The sequence below is a fragment of the Strix uralensis genome, chromosome 6 (assembly GCF_047716275.1).
Source record: "Strix uralensis isolate ZFMK-TIS-50842 chromosome 6, bStrUra1, whole genome shotgun sequence".
NCBI lineage: Eukaryota > Metazoa > Chordata > Aves > Strigiformes > Strigidae > Strix > Strix uralensis.
In genome coordinates this window covers 38280880-38305812 of record NC_133977.1, presented here as the reverse complement: position 1 = coordinate 38305812, position 24933 = coordinate 38280880, and the positions used below count along the sequence as shown (strand labels likewise).

Here is a 24933-nt window from a genome sequence, read left to right as displayed (position 1 = left end):
GAAGTGGGTAGGAGCTCGGTCAGACGTCTGCAGCACTGTCGCTTTTAGGCTTGCTGTCTGTAGTAGCTGCACTGTCCTGAGGACACTGGCTGACCGTGAGAAGTTAAAAAGCTTGGAGTAATCAGAGCAAATTATTCTCCCTTTCCAAGGGACAGGCTTATTGTCCTTTTGCTGTACTCATAGATTCTTGTTACTCCTGCAGGCAAATTAAAACTCTTCACATGTTCTCAAAATTGTTGCATAGGTGCTCCACCCTGCTCTACTGATCTCACACATGCCTGTGACTTGGTTCTTGGCCCACTTCAGTCTTTCTTCTGCTAATGTTGGCTGCCCTGGCTACTTGATGTTCTTGCTCCCTGTTACATCATGTCTTTAAGTCCTTCGTGCCTGCTTGAGGCTATGATTGCTAGTAAAACTCCATTTGCCTTTCCCTTTTTCTCCCTTCAGCCCCATTACTTTAATCTCCTCTCCCTGGAAGCTGCTTTCATCTTCTACTGCTTTTGGCTTTCAGGTTCTTTTATTAAACTTATCTTCTCTTTTTCAAATTTATACAGCATTGTAAAGATGCTGGCATTTCACAGAGACAGCGGAAATATTGGTCATACTGTTCAAAACTCCATGATGCAAGATAAATGATCTTAGTAAACAGGCTGATGTGACAGACAGGGAATGGGCGTCGGGTGGTGGAAAAGTGATTTTGTCATATATAACCCATACAGCTTTTTGGGTTTCTATCCTCTCCTCCCATGTTTAGAAGAGGTTAGAGTTCTGAGAGAAGGAGAAGAGTATTTAGAATGTTGAAAAGAAGAGATTGTGCTATACATGAAGGAAATGAAAAATATAGTTTCCCCTTAAACATGATTCAAAATGGCAATGAAGGTGAGATAGCATGAATACTGAATTGGGGCTGGAAGTGTAATTTCAGACTTACAGAGTGTTTTGTTTGAACTTCCTTTAAAATCTTTGTTCCTGTGTCTTCACTGCAACTGTAGCACAGTTTAAAACATCTTTTACTTTTGCATTATTTAGCTGTCTGTAAGTGTTTATGTGGCAAGAAGACAGAAAATGCAAGTATAGCTTGCATTTGTGAAAGAACAAGTAGGTGGTAGTCTGAAGAGTATGGTGGGAGGACCTTAAAGGTAATAGCAAGAAGCTTCATTTTTATCATGGAAATGAACTGAAGGGAATTCAAGGTGAAATGATATGCAAGAGTACTGAGGAAAGATTTGAGGTACAGTATGTTGGTCGGACAAGAAAAACTGAGAGATGAACAATTGCTTACACTAACAAATGTAGACATTATCATGAACTACTGACATTTTAGAAATGAGAGGAAAAGATGATAGATTTGGGAAGTGTTGAAGGAGGGAAACAAAGTGACCTAACGGTTGCTACATCTAGCTCTTTTCAGTGGAGCACATTGGCAGGATGGAGGCAGTGGGCAGGAACAGAAACACAGGAGGTTCCCTCTGAACATCAGAAACATTTTTTTACTGTGAGGGTGACCAAGCACTGGCACAGGTTGCCCAGGGAGGTTGTGGAGTCTGCCTCCATGGAGATACTAAAAAATCATCAGAACATGGTCTTGGACAACTGGCTCTACGTGGCCCTGCTTGAGCTTGGTTGGACCAGATGACCTCCAGAGGTCCCTTTCAACCTTAGCCATGCTGTGATTCTGTGATCTGCTGTTGGAAAAAATGACTTTATGATGTCTCTTTTTGGATATTGTTTTATTAACCTTTTTATGAAAGGTGAAATAGTTTTTAATAATTCATACCATATAAAAATTTTTGTGTTAAAGGTGCCTTGTTTAGTCTCGGTGAAACATGAACCATTATGTATCCAAAAGACTTTAAAAAATATTTACCTAATGCAGATGGTTCCTGAAACACTAAGGATCCATAAAAAGGGTAACACCTCATTCTGCCTTCATGCTTGTGCCTGAAAAATGTTTTAAGTTTCTAACAATACAGTTTTAAGTTGACTGAGATAATTTTAACCATCTGAATATCAAACTCTTAGAAATACTAAAGCTTACGGGTTGCGCTGGTTGCATGTTTCCTATAGTACTATTCTGATAAAGTTTGAACATCAGAAGTTGCTGGCAAGTGATAACATCTTTATTCCCCTTTCTCTCTTCCCCAGTGCACACGTGCACATACACACACAGTATTAATATATTTGAGTCATTTTCCTGTCACATTTCTCTGTGCACTTCCATTCTGGTTCTGGTTTTGATGTCTGTCTGCAAAGAAAAAACTACATTACCCTGAGCATAAGCTAATTTTCAACTCCCTAAAATTCCCAGTGCAGAATAATAGGCTTGCAGGGCAAGCTGTGACTGGTATTCAGAGACAGAGGGAAGGAGTCCAGAATGGCAGATGGTAACCTGGGGTAGGCAAACTTTGGAAGAGTTCTGGCGGGAAAAGTCTAGAGTAAAGTCTTAGTAAACTTAATGTTATTTTGAAATGAGGGAGAAGTCTGTGATAAAAGGCAGAGAGAGTGAATTTTCTTGTGTTACATATCATAGAATCATAGAATATCTCGTGTTGGAAGAGAACCATGAGGATCAATATCTCCCTTGAAGATTTTTTTTTTGTCTAATAAGCAGAGTTTTTAATCACATACAAACTGTAAATGAGCAAGCATAGCTGTTAGAACTGTTGAGGTTCTATGCAAGCTATGTATATCCTCTAACTGATTTGTAGATACTATAAGAAATAAGTGTTTGAGACCATGCAAAAATAGGTTTGGCCAAAAATTTACGGAAAATTGCAATTCAAGAAGTACATTTCAAAGAATAGTGGCATGCAGCCAGCATACTGGCAGTTCATAATGGTTGTATACAATTTTTAAAGTCCTGATTTATTTTAAAATATTTTCCTTGGTAAGTTTTATTTTTCCCTCTACTGTCCAAATTTGTCCTTTCCAAACCATGCATTCTTATTGTTATTTAGCTTCCTTGGATACATAGAATTTAAAGGGTTCTTTCTGATGGATCCTGGCTCCTACAATGACAATAGTGCTTGATCAGGTGGTTGAAGAGTTTCTCTCTTAAAATAAATTTTACTGGTTTTACAGAGTAATACTCTTGTTGCTCCAAAATGCTATTGTTTTTATCAAAATAAATCATCTTTTGATTTCTAATGCACATTTATTTGTGGTTTCTTTCTCTTTATTTTAGATAATAATTACGGTGATATTCACCCTACTTATGTAGATACAGAGAACAGTCATGTCACTTCTGAGCCTTTGTTTTGCTGTGTTCACCATACCAACTTTCATGTTGCATAGTTGAGCAGGGCAGACATCCCATAGCTAGCAGAAATAGGGACTAATAAGTGCAGGTAGTACAGTGCAGCACACTGAAGTCCTATCAAAAATAGTGTAGCCATGCTGGATTCTGCCATCCGTGAACTACAGTAAGTTTTGCTTTTGTTTTAGTGCAGTTTGACCCTGCTATAGAAGTCAAACAATAAGCTTGAACCAGTTTAAAGCTACTTGATCAAATGCAATGCACTGAGAAAGAAATGGGATCTTGTGTGTTTTCAGTACATCTGTTATGCTGTAGATGCAAAAAGTAATGTTTTGCATTTATTTAGCAATGATCGAAAATGTATTTGGAGTTTAAAGTGAAAAAAGTTTTGCTTCAAAAAAGCCAAAACTGTTTTAAAATGTTGTTGTTATTTTTTTTTTTTTAATGTGATTCAGATAGAGTTTTGATTCGAATAAAAGACTTGACAGTGGAGAAGGCTGATGAAGTGGTTTGGGTTCGTGGCAGAATTCATACAAGCAGAGCTAAAGGTGAGATGCTTCCAGGGTTTTTATTTTTGTTTCCTCATATTGTTAGTATAACCTGAATGTTTATTTTGGCTTCATGACCTGTTAGTTATGTCTTGCATACAAGTAAACTTTGCCGCCTGGTTACTCAGTGTTCACTTTGACTGGTTATTTTCTCTTTTTACCACCTCTCTTTTCCCAAGAGGGGAAAAGGAAGTTTTCAGCTGAGTGGAAATCAGGTATTACTGTTACATTGTAGTAAAAGTGAATTTTGGTTTTATCATATTACTAAATAATGTGTGGACAGTTGTAAATAATAGGAATTTTAAAATGTTATAATATTCTGCTTTGGGTATTAACAGTTGTGAGATAAAACTGTTACAAGCTTCTACTGTAAAACTTACTTTTATTTTAAATGTATCAGTTGTCAGGTCATATTTATTCTGTTGCATATGAATATTTTCACTGTACCTTTTCTTCGACAGGAAACAACAATCTGTATTAAAACTTCAGAATTTTTACTTTCAGTTACCAGTATCTGACTATATCAATTTGAACTTAAAATAAGAAACATCTTTTTTTTTTGACAAGACAACGGGAAAATCCTATTATAGGTTCTCAGTAGTGTGGGCTGTCACAGTTGGCTGTCTGACAGCCATATTTCTTCCCTGGAATCAGAAGTTCTCTCTGGAGATCAGTTTGCCATATGCAAACTTAAATAGGCTTTGGCCTTTTCAGTTGACATCAGATGCTGACAACTGTTGTACTGGTTTCAGTTATGTTTGGCAGCTCTGTAGTGAGATATAAATACCTTGTCTTCCCAAGAGCTGCAAGAAAAGAGCATAAAGAAATTATCTTCACAAATGAAACCTAACAGTAATCTTAGCACTGGGAATAATGCACAATAGGGGTGAGAATCCAGTACGGAATATTGTCATGGATACTAGATTCATTTCTCTTTTTAAGGCTTCATTTTCTTAAAAAATGTCCCTCTTAATGAGTGTCTGTACAGCAGTCAGTTAAAATAAGGATCTGCGTGTAAATATAGACATATAATGCACAATTTAATTTGTATTAGAATCTTTACATTTAGGGAGTCCTCCATGATTTCCTCAAGAGTTCTGTAGTGTGGTCTTTACATGGAAGTTTCTCTTTGCTATGTATAGAAACTGTCAACCCCAAAAGCTGTGAAAGCCTTGGTCATTACAACTTGAAGTTGTTGACAGGAGACACTATCCAATTTAAATGTTACTATCAGTATACAAATCAGAGTATCTTTACAGCTTTTTCTTTGGCAGTTGTAGGAAGAGTTCAGACTATTAAAAGAATTTTGTATATTAAAGACAGGTGTCTATGCAGACCTTTAAAACAACATAAAGGTTGTTTATTACTGTCTCTGTATTGCATTTATATATATCTTGCATGATATATGCACTTACTCCAATCAGAGTAACAAATATGTAACATGACAGTATTAACTTACAAGAAGTTGTTTGTCATCCTTCACCTTTGACCTCAGGAAAGACTATTGTTTTTCATGAAATAACAGTGCTTATTTTCAAAACTCTTTAACAGAGCCTGAAGAATGAAAGCAAAAGGAGTTGATTATGGGCATGAAATGTTCTCAATTTATTGATTGTGCTTCTTGTTCCCTCTTGGTCTGACAACACAGAACAACTCTGACATTCAGGGAATGCTGCTAGGGAATGCCATATGCTTGTTTACTTAAGCTTTGGGGGAAAGAATCTTACAAGAAAAGCAAATGTTTAAGAGTAAAAAGTAATATTGGCCTTTCCCACACACATCGTGGTGCAATTCCTACCATTATGGAAAGGAAAGTCTTGCAGGAAACAGGAAAATCTTACACAAAAATAGCTTTAGTTTTTTTCAGAAGCTCAAATTTGACTCCTAAATAACCAACATATCCTTTATTTAACCCTGTCTAGTTCTGACCAATAAACCAAAAAAAATGAATGTGAAACAACTGCAGAATCCAGCTGTCTTATATAGCAAGCCACTCATGAAGTCTGATGGAAATTAACTGAAGGATGTGTAAAGAATGGGGTGTTGGGAATTCCTGTGGGTTGTACTAAAATTAAAGTGCTTGGGGCCCTGTGGTTTTTATCGTAGATTGGATAAATGTTATTTCTGGCCTTATTTTAAAGCTAGCCTAAACTAATGATCACGTTTATCATCGAAAAGCAGTTGGGAAATCGGTCTGGGTTCTGCCAGGCAGCTGGGACTTGCACAGTATGTTAGACCTGAACTTGGTTTTGGTTTATGGATGAGAAGGTTTACAAAACATCAAAATAGCGTACCTGAAGAGTACCACCGAAAACAATTTAAATACTGGACCAAATTTTATAATAAACCATATGACATTTTCTCTTTGCTGGCAGATGTCTGTAACTAGCAATGTATTAATTTATATTGCCAAACATTTTCTACTCTTTAAACAAATTTCTTCCTTACATCCTTTTCTCTCATAAGGTCTTGTGTCATTTGGTGCTTACATGCAAGAAAGGAAATGGATTCCTGTTTGATTTTACATGCTTACTTTTGATGGGATTCTGAGCGTAGTGTCTTCTCTTATTTGTTCAGTGACTAAAAGTTCCTTTCATTAGACTGAGTCAGACCTTTTTAACCAAATTTCTTTTGAAACTTTTCATCTTTTTAGGCATTCTTGTGGGACACAGTATTGGTTTGTTTATAGAAACTTAGAGTAGTTTACTGTAAAATGTGAGTAAAGTTGATTTTACACTTTTCACTTATATACCATGTAAATATTTTGAAAACCTAGAGAACATCCCATTAATCCCAATTTTTTTCTCACTCTGATGCTTCCTTTTTTCCGTCTCTTGATCTGGAAAGGCATCTAATCATGAACTAAATTTGATTATGGCTTCTCTTTTTGATACTTTATTTTGCACGCCTTTGGCTCTTTTGGGAAAAGTTCTGTTTCCTCCTACAATCTTTGTAACTGTGATATTTTAACTGTTCCTATCAGTGAGGTTTGTTTGATCACTTATCTTCTGTGTGATTAGAAATGGTTATATTCTACAAAACATCCTCTTTCCTCATGAAAACAGCTACTGTTATTCATGACAAAAAGATTTGAGTCCTTTTATAATGCAGATACTGATCAGGCTTCTAATGTTTGGGATGAAGTATAACTGCCAAACTTTTGCTTCTGATTAGTATGATAGCAGCTCCCTCCATTTATTTCACCATCTTCTTAAATATTTACTAGTTGAGTGACATTATAGATGTCTTCAGCTATGTATTTTTTGTTTGAACACCTAATACATCATTGCTGAAACATCGATCATATTTGCTAAATTATTTGTGACTCATATCATGGAGACAAATACTATTTTCTAGGAAATACTGTATCAAACCACATTGTCAGTAAGAAATTTTGAGATGTCAGAGATGTGAGGTATGCCTAGCTTTCCAGAGAAACTTAGCATATTGTGTCCTATGGAAAAATTGTACTTCATTTGTTGACTTGCTGGATCTGAACCACAGGCATGTATACCACTGAAGGCTCTGTTTGATTTCTGAAGCCTGTACTTTTCTAATTTAAATCTGTGGCTTAATGTTTGCCTGCAAGAAATACATACATCCATACCATATTAGTTTCCTTACTTAGATATTGCAGCCTCTGGAATACAGTTGTACTCTGTTTTCTGAAAATACGGAATTAATTTTGTTGCATGTCTGAAATTACAATCATAGGACGAGGTTAGTTATTTCCAATAATTGTAATGTTAATTTTTAATAATATTTGTAGTAGTTTTATGTTTGCTTTTATTTCCATCAGATTGTGTGTCAAATATTCTGCATTTATCTTCTGATACTGTTTAAATCATCTGCAGCTATGTGTCAGGAATGGTAATCTACATAATTACAAATGAAAATTGCAACTGGCTTTTTAGTGTCAGTGTTCAAGTTAGATATATACTGATTTTAATGTTTTGTAGTCTAAGACAACAGTAACTGGGAAATAGCTATCTATAACGAAGCTTCTGGCTTCTTCCTATTCTCACCATTTTAATGGAAATGTTATAATGGTATGACTTGGAACTTGGAATTAAAATTATATTGATGCGTTTTATTAGATACTGGTACAACAATGAAGTGTTTGTTGTTAATTTCTTTCTCTGAGGAAGAAGCACTGAGAATCACCATATTTCCTTAAATCTGAGTTAAGGAGTAAATGAGTATTAGAGATGTGAGGAAAAATATGAAATGATTGTAACTGTCAGCTAAACAGATTAGAAAGAGCTTTGTTGACTTGGAAATACCCATTTTTAAAGTCAACAAAGTGCATTATGTTCTTTGTAAATTATTATTAATTTCTATTAACTTCTTTTTCCCAAAGCTGCTCATGAATAAATTGCTCTTACAGGAATTTTTACTTGGGTCTTTTAGGTTCTTGTCATTCACCAGAATCAATACTCCTTTTGTTTCCCTTCATTCTGAATGTGTGGTGTGTTATAGAATGAACATTGTTGCTTTAGTCCCTGTGGTGCAAAATCAAGCCTATTTCTCTCAGAGCAGCTTTGTAAAGTGAACTCTACAGCTTTAATTTGAGAAGATGAGAAAAAACTTCTTTTAAAATAATGTAGACTTGAAGTAGTTGTGAACAAAGATACAAGGAAAAGTATGATTTACTTCTTGCAGTTGAAGAACAATAGATATTTTAAAAGTTGTGATTTCTAGTTTTTGTTTTGTCTAGATATTATTTATCTTGGAAGGCCTATTGTTATTTTTAGAAAATGTCCATTCACATGTTTATAGATGTAAGGCAGAATATTTTGATGTATCTCAATGCTTGGGGTGTGTGTACATGCAGAGCTGACTAGTTTGATGTAGCTGTTGGTGGGGGGCAGAGGGGAAGCGGCAAGGGAGAGAGATACACACACCCCCTTAAAAGCTCAGTTTAATATTAAAGTAGTAAAGCATTTTTTTTTCTCATTCACAAAGACCTCAAGTAACTTGTCCTTAATACACCTGCGTTGTTTTTCTTTGTATTCAGGAAAGCAGTGTTTCTTAGTCCTGCGTCAGCAGCAGTTTAATATCCAGGCTCTTGTGGCTGTGGGACAGCATGCAAGCAAGCAGATGGTAAAGTTTGCTGCCAAGTAAGTAAGCAATTATATCCTGTTGTCAGAGTAAACAATGGTGGGAACCAGGACTCCCAGGGGTTGGGACCATTTTCACACATTAACATCAATGCTTCGTTTGTTTTAAAATGTAGTTATTTAAATTGTCAGCTCACTATTGCGTTGAATACATTACACTGACAAAAGATAAAATAGAGAACAGGCTTGAAATTCATTCTGAACTGCTGAAGCAGCATTCTCTCCCCATAGACAACCTACATTTACTTTCAAGCTGGCTAACAAAAAGTCTGGCAAGCTGAGCTTAGTGGGACACTTCATTTTGTGAGTGGTGTTTGTGTGTGTCTGCACATGTTCAGGGTTTTTTTTCTACAAGATGTGTAGTGTAGTAATACATTTTATAGCTAGAACTGATGTGAAGAAGTTCTATATTGTAAGTGGCTTACTGAGTTGAAGAAATCAAGAGTAGCTTCTGTGCACTGAATTAATCTTATTTACACCTTGGCAGTAGAATGTTTAATGAGGGATTTAAGTTACAATTTAAAATATGGGGGGGGTGTGTGTGTGTAATAGTTAGACTTCCCAATTAAACAAGTGTTTGTTGCAGCAATTTTCATTCTGTTACTTGGTTTGGTTTGTTCTTAAAGATAAAAAATTACCTTCCCCTACTACTTGCTTCAAGATTGTGCTTTCAGATTGTCCAGTGCTAAATATGCTTGCATGACAAAAGTGTTTTTATAGTAGAGCTTTTAATAATGTATATCTACTTGTTCACAAATAGAAATGTGGATCAATTCGGTGCAATAATATGTTTAACATGTGGCACTTGAGTTGCTTCTGTGTAGTTCTTGGCACTACTCTCATGCCTGGGAAGGGAGCCCCCACTAATTAGCTTTTGCAGCTACAGCCTTCAACCTTCAATATGTCAGGGAGAGGAGGGATTCATTATAATATAGACTTCCAGAAGCCAAGTTAAGAAGGTTAGGATAATGCTTCTGCTGATGAGGTTCAAGGCAACGGGAAAACAGAACCAGCAGTGTTTGTTGTTTGGCGGTGCTTAGTGTTGGCAGTGCCAGTGTGAAGCATGCTGTTTACAGGTGTTTATGAGCCAAAGTGAAGTGTTCTGTTTCTTCATGAAATAGTTTGTTCTCTCTAGCGCTTAGAATCTTTGAAAAGAATTAAGTGTATAATCTACTCATTCCCCAATTCATCTCCCTCTAACCTACCAACAGTCTGCCTGTACTCTCTTGATGAACTTGCCCTACAAAACAGTGAAGCAACTTACAGTTGTGATGATCACTCTCCTATTCTCCAGTTCTCTCCAACATCTCTCTTTTTCAGTTTTCTTTGTGGTTCTTTCCTCCACAACTGAATTTCTTACATTTTGTGAGCGGCAGAGCTCAGTGGTTAAGAGCTCATGAGAGGGAAGTTGGTCCTTACTCTTTTCTTCCATGTGCTGACTCTGCCACTTGTAAGCCTTCTGTGACTTTTTTTTAAATCACTAATGTTTTTTTACTTGGTTAGTTTTCTGTCAGGTTAGTGATTTAAACTAGGTTATGGAGGTCCAGAGCTAACAAGGAGTGGTAAATGGTGGAAAAGGGTATCTGGAAAGAGTAGAGGGCAAAGCTGCTTTCTCTTCTGGCAGCAGTGAGCTGTTAAATCAGATGGAACCTCATCCTTAGCTTCTTTCCAACTCCCTGTCATCTCCCCACTTTTCTTGATGTGACAGACCTGATTTCCTCTGAGTAGCCAGACTCATGATGTTTGCACTGTGTTTTGACTTTTCATTCTGCTCCTTTTTGCGATAGCATTTGCTAGCTAAATCCTGATACTTCAGCCTCTCTATAGCATGCATGTTTTACTCATTTGTGCTTCTTAAATGCTCACATGCTTAGCATCATGTTCTCTGAATGATAGAACTTTCTCTGCTACAGCCTTAAGGGTTTTCTTTTGGGGGGTTTGCTTTTGTTTTTTAAACACCATTAGTGCAATCATCTTCTTATGATTCCTTCCCACCAAACCGATTTTATTAATATCCTGCCACACTCTCGCTTTTTCCAATGTTTTATCATCTTCTACGATTTTGTCTGATGTCACTGTTGCACCTGCCTCTTGTCCTTCAGAGGCTGCTGCTGTTCCCCGACTTCTAAGTGCACTTGTAGCCACTGTGCCAGGAACACCTGAAGCACAGCAACAGTATGTGCCTTGTCTTTTTACAGTCACTCTCCTGTTAGTTTTCACTTGCTGTGGAATGATGCCATTATTACTAGCAGATGAGGCTGGTCTTAGATGTCTAAAAATGTTTCTCTGCCTTTCTCAGTGTCTTTTTTCATCATCTTCTCTTGTTTCCTACACATTAAATGAGGAAGTACACATTTATTGAAGAAAACATTTAACTTAAATACCTTATGTTTCAATTAAATTTTTAAACCAAACTTGTTCACTGGTAGTACATAAACTTTGTTTTTCATGTGCTACTTTCTCATATTTTGATACTGGGTCCAAAACTTTCTTTAAAATAGTTCATGAAATTCTGGATCTTGAATTTTTAATGAGGACTTATTAAATCATGAGCATTTTTTGTACAAATTTTCATAAATAATAAACAAGCCAGTTCCTCCTTTAGCTATTGGCACATGGAAACCAAGAACTTTCATAATCTTCTGTGGTCTAGCAACATTCATATACTAATTATCTTCATTATCATAAGAATGTGAGTTCTTTTCGGTGAAAGATACTTAATACTGGTTTAACTCAGTTTTACAAAGAAATTTCCGTGAGTTTAACTATGAAGAGTTCCTAGTTGAACTTCCAAAACATATGTAACCCACAACATAGAGCCAGTCAAGATACTGGATTGGCAGCTGTGGAGTTCTTATGTTGTTCATCAGAAAAAAGAAAATCAGCCTAGTCTTGCAAGGGATGCTGAATAAGAAAAAGGGTTAATTGTCTCTTTCAGCCAGCAGAGGTGCCAAGTGTTGCAATTAGTAATTTATCAACCTGCTTTTTTTCCATAAATTATTGGGTGTGGTCGGTTTTGGTTTTCTTTCTCTTTTTTTTTTTTTTTTTTTTATATCAGCATTGAGCCTTTGCCCTCACCCTGCTTCTGTAGCCACATGATATGATATGATATAGCAGTTGGGAGAGGTGGTTAACAGATTCTAATTTAGCTGCCCAAACAATATGCCCTCGCTCAAGAAGTAATCTGATGACTCTTTATAGTAGGCTAGAGAATGAAAACCCAGAAAAGAGATTAAAATAGAAGAAAAAAAAGATGGGTAAACCTGTGTGAAAAACACCTCACAATATAGAAAATATGCATAAGTTCATCAGCCTGATAAATTGGTAATACCAGGAAAACTGCTGGATATTGCAGAAACATTTTCTTTATCTATTTCTGTTTAATTTTTATATCAGTGATCTGGAAGAAAAGGTCAAATTGCAGCTGTTAAATTTGCTGGTGACACAGAAATTGGAATGGTAAACTGGGAGCTAGGAGTAACCAGGGTTCATTTAGAATAATCACTTTGATGCTCTTCAGTGTGAATTTGTACCTTTGTGATCATTAGTTCAGATTTTGTGTATGTTCAGGATTAATAAGTAGGAAAGTAAGTGATGAGAAATGTGAGGTCATGATAGATAACTGACTTAAGTCCATGCAGTTCTCTTACCTACTATGCTAGGAGATCTCTTTGAAAAAGAGGAATAAAATGCCATTCACATAATATATGCCAGTCATTAGACCATTTCTGGAATGTTTGTCCACTTTGCATCTGAATATATGTCAAATTGGAAAAGTTGACGGTGAAGCTGCAAGATGAAATGATATGCGGTCAGGCAAATCTGCCTTCCTGTGAGACTAAAGAAAAACTCTCAATTCTATCCAAGAGAAATTAGTAGGTAACTTAAACCCCAGTCTGATGGTACCTATGCAGGAAGATTTTCTGTCACTGGAGGGTTCTTTACTTTGCAGAGACAAAGGTATGACAAGATGCAGTCAACAGATGGTGAAGCTAGGTAAATTCAGAAGGGAAATAAAGTGAAATTTTTTTCAGTGAAAATGATTAAAAGTGTGTAGTGAAGTTTGTTACTTAAAAATCCTTAAAAGAAGATAGGCTTTTTTTCCCCTAGAAGATACCCAAGTTCATCCAGATGTTAGAATGTTGGTATAGGAAACAGATTGTTATATTTTTAGAATGAAGGGAATAAGACTAGGTGTTTAGCTGGCCTTCATATATACAATCTCAGTTAACTCCCCTTTCAGAGGGCTTAATGGATACTTACTGTATTTGTGCAGACAGTATTACAGTTGCTCTTATTGAGTTGAGTATAAAATGTTTATACTTTCAACTATTTACAAAGTGAACTCATTTTTTCAAAGTAAACTATTGCCTTCAGCTTTCACTGATGTTCAGATAAAGGATCATTGATTATTAAGTTTTACATCAATTATTTAATATTAGATTTAATCATGTATTAATATAATAATTCATGCAGTCTGCTTCCAGAAAAGTGTTGAAGAAGAAAAAAGAAAATGTCTGAACAAGTATAGATGCTTCCATAAAGTAAAACATTTTCTATTTAAAGTCTATGAATAATCAACTTTCTTCCAATTCTTCAGACTTGTGATCAAGAAAATGTTGATTGTGATTCACTTAGGGAGGCCCACATGGGGTTCAGCTTGCAACATGAAGCTGTTGATGAAAGATGTTGTCATACAGACTGCAGTAATGCAATCCTGTGGTTAAAAGAGAAAGTCTTGGCTAATAGACATGCAGATAATTAAGAGGGCCATAAGGCATCTAGTGGACATTTTAGTAATTATGTAGGAACATTACATACAAAGAAGCAGTTTGCTGTACAGAGGAACTTTTTAGCATTGGACTTCATGAATCTGTTACTAAAATAGCTTTAAGAATTAAACAGTATAAAGATGTCATTTGTCTTAATGCATCATGCATCCTAATTTAGGTTCTAGTCCTTTGTAATACTAATTTGCATCAGAAATAGCATGGCCAGCAGGGACAGGGAAGGGATCTTACCCCTGTACTCAGCACTGGTGAGGTTGCACCTCGATTATGGTGTTCAGTTTTGGGCCCCTCCCTACAAAAAGGACATTGAATCACTTAAGCGTGTCCAGAGAAGGGCAACGAAGCTGGTGAAGGGTCTGGAGCACATGTCGTACGAGGAGTGGCTGAGGGAACTGGGGGTGTTTAGTCTGGAGAAGAGGAGGCTGAGGGGAGACCTCATCGCCCTCTACAGCTACCTGAAAGGAGGTTGCAGAGAGCTGGGGATGAGTCTCTTTAACCAAGTAATAAGTGATAGGACAAGAGGTAATGACCTCAAGTTACACCAGGGCAGGGTTAGACTAGATATTAGGAAGCATTTCTTTCCAGAAGGGGTTGTTAGGCGTTGGAATGGGCTGCCCAGGGAGGTGGTGGAGTCCCCATCCCTGGAGGTGTTTAAGAGTCGGGTCGACATAGTGCTGAGGGATATGGTGGAGTTGGGAACTGTCAATGTTAGGTTAACGGTTGGACTAGATTATCTTCAACTTTTCCAACCTAGACAATTCTGTGATTCTGTATTTACAGATAGAAATATTGTTGTCTTTAATGGAAATGGTGATAGTTTTGGCATGTTTTACTGCTACTTGTTCACTTTTTTTAGTTTGTTTGGGGTTTTTTTCTTACCCAGGGGAATTTTATCAAAAAATCACCGAGATGACTTAGGGCTGCTGCTACAGAGAACACTTTGCTGTAGTTACTAGCATTTAATTAAAACCATCTTGTTTCTTATGTAACTTGAACTGAAATTACCATTTCACTAACATTCTTGGAATTACCTGTTGGGATCAAAGCAGCAACTTCTAGGTTTCTGTAGTTTACATTTGATGCACTATGTTAGGGACTTCAGATCTTTCCAGCACTAGATCTTGCTGAGCACAGTTCAAATGAAACTCAAAGCACGAGTTTTTACTTCCATACCAGATTAGATATGTAGTCTGAATGAGCAAAAGCATATTTTCTAATTATGAAAGTTTAGAGTAATGATGAATGTTTGTAAATACAAAGATGGTCACATGCAGTAGAAAACTTGGTAGTGCTTTTTTGTGCCCAGGCAATTAGATGCATATTTGGATACAGGGATCTATATAGGTAGGAACTGAGTTGAAATACATCTTAAAATTATGGCAGATTTAATGACTAAGGGATGTTTTAAAGTATGTTCCAGACCAAGAAACATACCACTTTAATTGCAACTCCAGTTTAGAAAGAGAGAGAGAAAAAGCACATTTAATCACAAGTGCAAAGTTTTAAAGTTCTGTTATGCAAGTTTGCATAGCAGTATTACAGTTACAATGATGTAAAAGTCAGTTTCTTCCTGTATTTTTAAATTGATTACATTTTGCATGTCTTGAATTCTGTACAGGTTCTGATCAAAGCTCTATAATGACTTCACCAACACCAGTTCTCAGACATGGGATCAGTAATTATATTATGAATCCATCATACAACACATTTACATTTAACTATTATTTTCTTTGTCACTGCAGAGAATTTGCTTCAATAAGTTTAAAACATTTTTATTTGCAATTATTAGTGAGGGCTTTTATTCATCAGATTATAAACTTATATTTGCAATGAAGACACTGCTATTCATGTCATTAGTAGTGTTTTCTGGGCATTTGCCAAAATGTTGACATGAAAAAGGAAGCGGGAAAAATAGAGAAGAACTGTTTAGGGAAAAAAAAGTTAGCACAAGAGTAAAACTCTTATTCTTTTAAACATTCACTTACTTGAAAAGCAAAGGGAATTTATAGTTATGCCTAATATTATTTTAGCATGATATATTCTCTGTGCCTTTCTTATTAGCATGTTCTCTTGCATTCAAAGCATTGTATTGCTGCCTCAGTCTTTTTAAACAGAAGTTTGAAACAGAATCATTTGTAAGAGAGTGTACTTCTAAGCACTTGGTGCCATTTCTCCTTGTCTTTCCTGAATTTGTTGCCTCTGCTTAAATAATGGAGATGAATGGAGGCTCACCCTTAACTAAATGAATTCTGATTTAAAGCCTACTGTCAACCTCTGCTTTGTACAAATTTAGTCATTTGTTCATTAAACTGATTTGAGCAACTGTAGCTCTTTTAAAGTGTAAATGTACCACAAAAACATACTATTCACAAATTTTATGCAGTATGTGGAATTACCTAGTGGTTAAGCAAGTCAAGCATATGAAGCACCATGGTCTGTGTAAATTTTAGAGGAGCTGCCAATGAGTTCTGTCACCTGTAAGTAGTGCCATCAAAGAAATAGTGTAATCAACTAAAATGCTCAAATTTGGGGTTTTTTAGTTACTTGTAGTTTAGTTGTAGCACTTTTGTTAGGTTTTGAGAGTTTTGTTGCTTGAATTTTCCACTGTTACTTTAATATCATCAGATTTTTCAAAACTTTGATCATTTTTATTCAAAAATTCTGTTGGATAACTTAAAGTGTATCCCGGGTTAGACCAAAGATCCGTCTAGCTTTTCTTAGGGCTGATATGGATGCTTCAGGAATATCAGAAAGCAGGACAAGCAAGCAGTCATAGTTGGCAACACTTGGTGATTGGTATTTCAGCTGCTTCTGGGTCACACCACTCAGGCTTTATCAAAGAAAGCTAAGTTTCCCTCGTCAACTAAGAAGATAAACTTAATTGTTTAGCGGGATGAATCCTACTTTAAAAATGTGAGAGAATGACTAATTCCAAACATAGATATTTCTAAAGAGGAACTTCTCAATCCTATTAAGTTTCTCATGTGGTTTTACTGTAGCTCTACAAAAAGACTGTAGGGCCAGAATACCTAGAATTTGTTTACAGCTCTTAGACTGACTTACTCCAGGCAGTGCTAAATAAACTGATGCAGATGCAAGCAATTAGAACTGTAGTTACCATCAGCAGTAGCTTGTACCTGCTTGTACTTTGTCCTTACCTCCTTTAACTGGGGGTTACTGCCCCTTAGTAACACCACCTGTGCATATAAATATTTATCTCACCACCTTCCAACTTAGTATGGGTTTTGTGGGTTGGGTTTTTTGGGACACAGAGAGGGGGCACTAAAAAAAAGCCAGCCTTGTAAACTTGAAGATTGTTAATTGCTTTTTGCTTTACCAAGATCAGTAGCGGCCAGCTTGTCCAATGACATCCTTGCTCACCTCTTACTATTTGCAGTTAAATTGTGGGCCTGCTACTTTCCTGCCTTCTAAGGGCTTATGTGGTCAAGTCATGTACATACAGTGTTTTCCAGACTTCTCAAGAAGGCCTGAAAAGTGAAAGATAAAGTTAATTATAACAGTTATTTGTCATTAAAAGGAAGAATATTTTCTGATATTTGGCCTTTTGTAAGTAGGCTATCAAAGAGACAGAGTGAAAATATATTTCCAGGGGAGGTGAGATTATCTGTAGAAAATTACTGGTTTAAAGTCCAGCACCCTGAATACCTAAATAAAAACTGCTCATACAAATTATTTCCTCACCTATGACTCTTGAGGCTTTTGTTATTGTTTGCTTATAGCACACATACTTTATATCATATTTTTGGAAGACTTTCAAGATGTTTTATGGTGTTTTGATGTCCTATTAGTGAGTGTTAGTGGAGAGCAATTAAGATGTCCCCTGTCGTAGAGAAATGACTTACAAGCATCTTGCATCTTTCAGTAACAAGTCATGTAGTTTAAACAAGCTCAGTCAATTTTGATTTTCCCCTCCAGATCTAGGACTTCCTTTCAGTTTGTTGTTCTGCTGGTTAAGACACATCTTTCAGATAATTGCATCAGATGACACATACAAGAGTGTATGTGGCCTAGAAAAAGAACTAGGCAACTTGTCAGTTTATGTATACACACACAAAGAATGAGCGAGCACTAAGCTTAATCATAATTCTTTCCCTCTCAGGTCTTCCATCCCAGTTTGAATTTATTGTGGCTGGGAATATTTTAGCAAAGTCCTTCACTACTCAGTTATTATGTATGTATATATAATAAGTAACTTTACTGAAATCCTTACCTCTGTTTTGTTGTTCCAGCAGTCCATACAGTACATGAACATCCTAATGCTCAGTACTGTCTGGTGCAGTATGCAATGAAATTCAGTAAGCCTTCTATTCTATCTTTATTGACAGCATCAACAAAGAGAGCATTGTGGATGTAGAAGGTGTTGTGAGGAAGGCACATCAGAAAATCGGAGGTTGTACTCAGCAAGATGTTGAGCTTCATGTTCAAAGGGTAAATTTTTGAGCAAATGGAGCACTGGTTATTTGTTTGAGAGATTAGCTATCTAGGCTGTCTGTCTATCTACATATATAAACTTTGTCAGTAAGCAAAGAACATATGGAGAAATAAACTGCTTTAAACTACAAATTTCAGTGTATCATATGTAAACATGAAACATTTCTGTCTTTAAGAGATGTGATTTTTAGAATTTCCTATTTTTATCTGCCATTTGAATTACAGTACCAAGTAAAATACAGTATCTCACTAGAATAATTTGGCTAGGAATGCTTCTAATTCTAGTTTTTGATTCTTAACTGCAGCAGATACTGTAATAAAAAGTCTGCTGCTTTTTAAGTGCGAGTCAGAAATTTCTTCTTTATCAGAAAGTTACAATCTTCCCCTTAATACAATGGAATGGAATACGTAACTCTCAGCAAAAGTAAAGCACTGGCTTAGCAGTATGGAAGCCCTCGAACTCTTAAAATTCTTGTCGCTTGTGTGGTAGGGCTGGAGGAAGTGCAACTTTATAATTTGTTTAAATAGAAAGCGTATTTAAACCTCTAAGTAATATCCTTTCCTTCTAAAGGCTTTCAACCAAGCTGTATGCCTACAATACAGCTGAAACACAGTCACCGCAAGAGTAGAATACAATGGCTATTATATTTATAGCAGTAAGGTAAATTTTAGCTAACAGCATTGGAGAAAATCTGCAGATTTTGAAGAACCATATTTTAATATATGTGCAGATTATCATATGCTTGATTTTACTGAAAGAATATAAAATTAACTGCACCTATGACTAGACTGTAAGGCAAGGCAAGGTATTTTACATTCTCTGTTTGTATTTTAGGCATCTCATAAATTTTCAATCTGAAATGGCTCTTTCAAATAAAAACAGATTATAAATAAAATAATACAGTGACAACGAGAAGAACAGGATGATCTTGCTGGAATCAGAACCTAAAACTCTGTGAAATCTAGTAGTTTCAGACCTGGTATTCATGCCAATAGGCTTGTCCCTCAGGCAGTGTGTACTTGCTCAGCTCAATGCTTCCTGGAAGAAAAAAAGATATTTTTAATCTTTCAAAAGGAAAATAAGAACTAAGCACTTCCAGTATTGTCATGAGAATGCACCCATGTATCTCAAGTATTTGAATAAAATCACGGTCTTAGAGCTAACAGCCTATGCAAACACTGTTTCAAGTCTATGCCAGAAATATCCTTTTGTAAATCACACCTCCTTTTGAGCTGAGTCTCATGCTATTTCTGTTCCTCTCTCAATTTCAGATCTATGTGATCAGTTTAGCTGAACCCCGACTGCCCTTACAGCTGGATGATGCTGTTCGGCCAGAAGTGGACGGAGAGGAGGTGAAAACTTTGCATCCTCAAATACTTTTTATTGTTTTTATAATTGAACAAAAGCATGAAAGCCAGGCAACTTCCTTAATGCAGTGATTTTGGGGGTTTGTTAGGCTTGCATTTTACTTCCTTTATGTTATCCAGAACGGTGTTAGAAATCTCTATAGCTTTGATGTCTGCTGAACTGCAGTAGGAGGTCAAAACCAGAGGGTTTGCAGTCTTGTGCGTGTGTGTTTTCTGGACCCTCATAGTTGGGTTCTGCCTGTGACCTCTGGGAGAAGTTAAACCTTCAGCTTTGCTATGCTGCCAATTTGCTGTATGTTCTTTCTAGAATGATCGAGAAATTCTGCTGAACTTAGAAGTAGCCCTTGGCTTTGTGCCAAAGGATGTTTTTCTCCTTTGATTTTGTTTTGTTAGGTTTGGGGTTTTTTGGGGGTTTTCTTTGCAGGTGTATGTATTAATTACTTATTTTTGCACAACTGTTTAGGATGGAAGAGCTACTGTAAACCAAGATACAAGACTGGACAACAGAGTCATTGATCTGAGGGTAAGGAACATGCTGTGTTGCATGCTTGACTGCAAGTGTTTATTCTTCACATTTCTAATCCATGAAGCAATAAAGTTTTGGATTTGGTAGAAGTGTATTGTTGGCCAGAGGTAAAATAAACAACATATTTTTCTGTTTGTGAGTGGCATTGTGAAGACACAGGGGTTTTTAATCCTAAATGTTCACCTTTCCTGACATTAATCAAAGAACACATATTAGTAGTTCAAAGGTGAACATTTAGGATTTGTCATGTGGCCATGTACGTCTGGGCTTTTTTATTTAGAAAAGTAAAAAGTGACTGAATAGTGACAATTTAGAGACAACATTTTTTCTCAAATGTTGTCTTTGATACCCAAAAACTGTAGTAGGAGCTCAGTTTTTAAATATAAGATGGAAGTTTTGAATGTAAGGTGTAACTGAGGTGCTGTAATACATGTCTCGCAAGTGAAATTGTACTTCTACTACTATACAGGCCATGATACCAATCTCATTCTCTTTGTTTCTTCCACAGCATTCATATCTTTTTCTTCTTTTTTCTGAAACACCTTTCTTCATCCAGGTCGTTGAGACACACCCTTCTGTGAATTCATATACCTCCCAAATATTTCCTCTTTCTGATCAGCAGCAAAAAACTGTCTACTAAATCACTTACAGAACTTTTCTCCTTTTTTAATGAAACAGCAACTAACACTAACTGTGTAAGTAGCTAACCATTCATATTGACATGAGGCTTTCTGGTCTTTTCCCATATTTGGCTTTCCACAGTAAAATTTTAATTAACTTTTCATTGAATGAAGAGTGTGCTTAGCTCATATTTGTGGTGTACTGCATTCAAAATTCTGATAATAGCAGTCTTTCAGTAAATCAGTCTATGGACCTGGGAAATAAACCAAAAAAGTCAAGTTATTTATTGGAAAATTTGGAAAAGTTCTGGGACTGAGATGCTTAAAGCATTTGAACATCTGATCTCCTTATTTCAGCAACTAAAACTACTTCTGCAAATTGTTTTACTTGGACCAAAGTTAATTGCTTTTCACTTGACCTTTTGTATAATACTGAGCAACTTCAATTTGTGATTACTTTTCAGTTTACTCAGTATCTCATCATCTTGGTCTTTTCATCTGTGTCTTAAATTAAGCCTTTGATGAAAAAAATTCTATACTAATGGTTGCAAGTGAAAATCATTTAAAGGATCATTGGCTTATGGTAGTGGTAAGGCAGTGTACGAAACTGAAGGGAGAACTCTGGGTTTGCTCAAAGTGCAAGTTTTACTTGAACTTTGGGTGATGGAGAAAAATACTTAGTGGCGCTTCAGAGAAACTTAAGAAAATCCATTAAATTAATTAAATACCTGTATAATAAACTGGAAGGAGCCATGAACCCCAAAGAGAACAGAGAAATAATACAAAGGGAAATAGCAGTTAAAAATGCTAGCTGAAAATAATGGCATGAAAGTGTCCTTGGATGTAATTCAGATGAGATCATCTGCAGAGTAAAACCTAAGAAGGTATATAGTAATGGAAAAAGAAGGAAGACTGTAATGCCAGAATAAACACAAGGGGTGGAACAGAAAGGGGTAGGCTAAAATTTTTCCATCCCTGTACACCTTCAGTAGTTCAGCAGGACTCTCCCAATACTTCTTACATATCTCTGCCAGTGTAGTATATAGAACATCAGTGTCAGTATCCTGCCTGGAGGTTATAGCTGCTGAGCTGAGTGGATGCTGCTATAACCTTTTCTAACTTACATGTCCCAACCGTTGTCAGTACACCATTTATTCAGCGATGTTTGGCACCTTTTTTTGAGGTCTGAACCTTAACTCTGCCTTCTACAGGAGGAGCTATTTTTCTCCTTATCTCCAACAGGTGCCGCAATGTTGTGCTAAACATCTATTTCATGCTGAACAGGAATTCAGGTTAGCTTTTTACGAAATTGATGGAAGGATGAAATGTGAAATCTCAGTACTTCAGTGCCTTATGTCTCGTCCTCTGCATGCATCTGTGGCTGGATGTAATCTGGCCTTAGCTTTCCCTTGATTAGGCTTAGGTATCTCTCTTGCCTTCCTCCTATGTACGGGAAAAGTTACTGTCTCTGACTGTGTCACATCTCTATGTGTTTCTTCTGTTGGACATTTCGTTATTTCAGAACAAAAGCAGATTATTTTGGAACAGTAAGCTCATAAGTTTGTAGATTCGTAAGTTTGCTTTGCAAAAGAAGATTCTAAATAATTACATGTTACTTTGACCTGGTTTTTTTAAAGGGGGAGCTGAATAGGTATTTAATGGAGAAAGGGGAAATCCCAGTGAGAATACATGTGCTTATATATATATGCACATCCTAAGAGCAGGGACACAAAGGCAGTTTGTCCTTCAAAATAACTAAAAAAACCCCCTCCAAAAAGTAGTAATTGATTTTCAGTTTGGTTGCATAGACTGAAGCTGTAGTACAAATGGGACTTCAGAGAGCCCCTAGTGTTTGAAGTGCACTGCATAAGTAGGCATGTTCTAAGGAGGATTAGAAGACACAATGTGTTAAAAGCTCAGAGAGGTATCTGAAACCATTGTTAGCCATGGTTCTCCCATACCTCTTCTTTTTAGGAAAACCAAATCATGGGCAGCAGGAAAGAAATGTTAACAGAATGGTTCTAACAGAGATGCTGTGATGATCTGTTCCTGCAAGTGTGAGAGGAAGTCCAACCACAGATACATGTACCATCTAGTTCTGGTTTCCTCAGTGCCCCAGTTTTTTAAGGAAGAAGGAGGTCACTGAACATCAGAAATAGAGATACTATTTTTGGAGAAAGATTTAACAAATTAAATGCATAGATCTTGGTTAGACTGAGACTAAAAAAAGTCCTTAGTATGGAACTAAAATAATTTTTGTCCGTTTAAATGCAGTCTTTAAAGTAGTTAAGTATTTTAACTAATTTTAAGTAGTGATTAACCAATGAGTTCATTGAAATAGGGCCAAATCGTGATAAAGTGGAGCTGTGAAACTCAGTTATTGCATGAATGAAAGGGACTGGATTTCCAAAAATAGCATCACTCCATCCAGCTATGATGCATACCAAGGGAAGTTTGATTATGATACAATAGAAGCAGTGCAATTAGTAATAAGGAAATTACATTAGTGGAGATGTAATATGCAAAGTATTCTACAAAGATTGCAAGCCATTCTTGTGTACAAGTGAAAATAGACCGAGTAGTGCACTGTATTTTTAACAATCTTGCATTCTGGTTGCATACAAAGATCTCCCAGAGGTGTCTGGTAGTTTGTTTTGAGGTTAGGGATGGAAGTACTTAAATGCCAAGATCCCAAGCTATTGCTGTAGTAGTTATTCTGATGTATGGAGGGAAAATGGAGATTATTTAGGGTGAAGGGGTTTTAAAAATCCTTTCCAAGGAACAATGACTGAGGAATTTATTCCTAATGGGTTAACTCATAAAAGACATATCACCTACTTGTGGAGTAGAAAAATTGGGGGTGTAGAGAAAAGAGAGATGGTAAAAGAAAGAAGAGTCCTTGTATAGACGAGATTTTTTTTCACATAACCACAGGTGACTGTGACTTAAGTATCTATTTTTCATGATAGCTTAATGAAAGTCAAAACAGTTGATTCTAGAGATGTTTGATTTACTGTTCCTTTATAGAAACAATTAAAAAAGGCAAATTGGAGTGCTGATTGTGTTTTTAAATCTTTACTTTTCTGTTGTTCTTAAGCTTAACTGAAGTATTCAGTGATGTGTAGACTTTCCATGTCTGTGAAAACACCTACAGAAACCGTATTTCCTGAAGATCTGTGGTAGATAAAAAAAAAATGAAGAAAGGACAAATGAAACACTGATTTTTGTGTTTTGCTTCTTAGTTTGTCTTCCTCTGAAGAAAAAATCAATTCAGGTTCATCCAGTTTTAACAAAGGACCTGACTGATGTCCTTGCTCTGGCTTATTTTTGATGTCCAGCAGGGTTTTTGTCTTAAGAGTATCTGTCCAAATTTGACTTGAATTATACGCATTTTGCAGTCCTGATGCTATAATTGGGTCTGCTAATGCACAGCTCATTGAGACCAAAATATACTGGTTTTAGGGTCAATATTATCCTGTTTAAACTGCTCAGGGTAGAGCATAAACATGAAACTGTATCTTTAGTAGTTTATGGATGTCAGACTATGTTATATGAAAATCCCAACTGTACACTGATCTTAATGCAGTTTTTTTCAAAATACTTGATTACCTCAAGCTTGATTTTATTGTGTTGAATACAGTTTACTCATTGCAAAAGCTGTGTTTTTCCTGACTGAATTAAAGCTTTAATGAACAAGCAGATGTACAGTTTATTTTGTTGTGGGTAGTAATTTGGTAGTGAAGACATAACACAGACCTAGTTGTTTAGACAACAAACTTTATGTTCATACCTTCTTATACTATAAATAATATTGAAATTTGAATAAAAGTTGACTTCAGTCACTTTGGCGTGAAAGAATTGTTATTTACCATAAATCCTATGTCCTAGTAAAACCTTCATTTCTCATATATATAGTAGAGGAATTGCAAAATTATTTACATTATTTAAAATAATGTATATTACTTAACATACATTACATTATTTTCCCTTTTAGCCTACTTTATGTATTTAGTGATTGTTCATGGTGGAAGATAGGTAGTGACAGCAGGCAAACAGAAGAGCAAAACTGAGGTGAGAGTGGAACAAATTCTATAGCTGAGGTGAGAGTAAAAAGAAACGTTCATAACTTTGTGCCTCAGTTGCACCTCTTCAAGATATGATCACATAAGGTGTTAACTGCCCTCAATTCCACTGAAACACATTTGTTGGTCTCTGGCAACTTACACTGCTGTTATTCTAACGCTGCAGCTTGT

At 36.2% G+C, this 24933-nt stretch overlaps 1 protein-coding gene across 1 annotated transcript in view; it reads left to right on the top strand.

The window, feature by feature from the left end:
* Positions 1-24933, top strand: part of DARS1 (aspartyl-tRNA synthetase 1) — a 42654-nt gene that overhangs the window by 3944 nt on the left and 13777 nt on the right. Inside the window, exons 3-7 of the mRNA XM_074873760.1 lie at positions 3712-3804; positions 8822-8924; positions 18061-18163; positions 19439-19519; positions 19998-20057. Coding sequence (XP_074729861.1) covers positions 3712-3804; positions 8822-8924; positions 18061-18163; positions 19439-19519; positions 19998-20057 — 440 coding nt within the window. The remainder of the gene's footprint in view (positions 1-3711; positions 3805-8821; positions 8925-18060; positions 18164-19438; positions 19520-19997; positions 20058-24933) is intronic.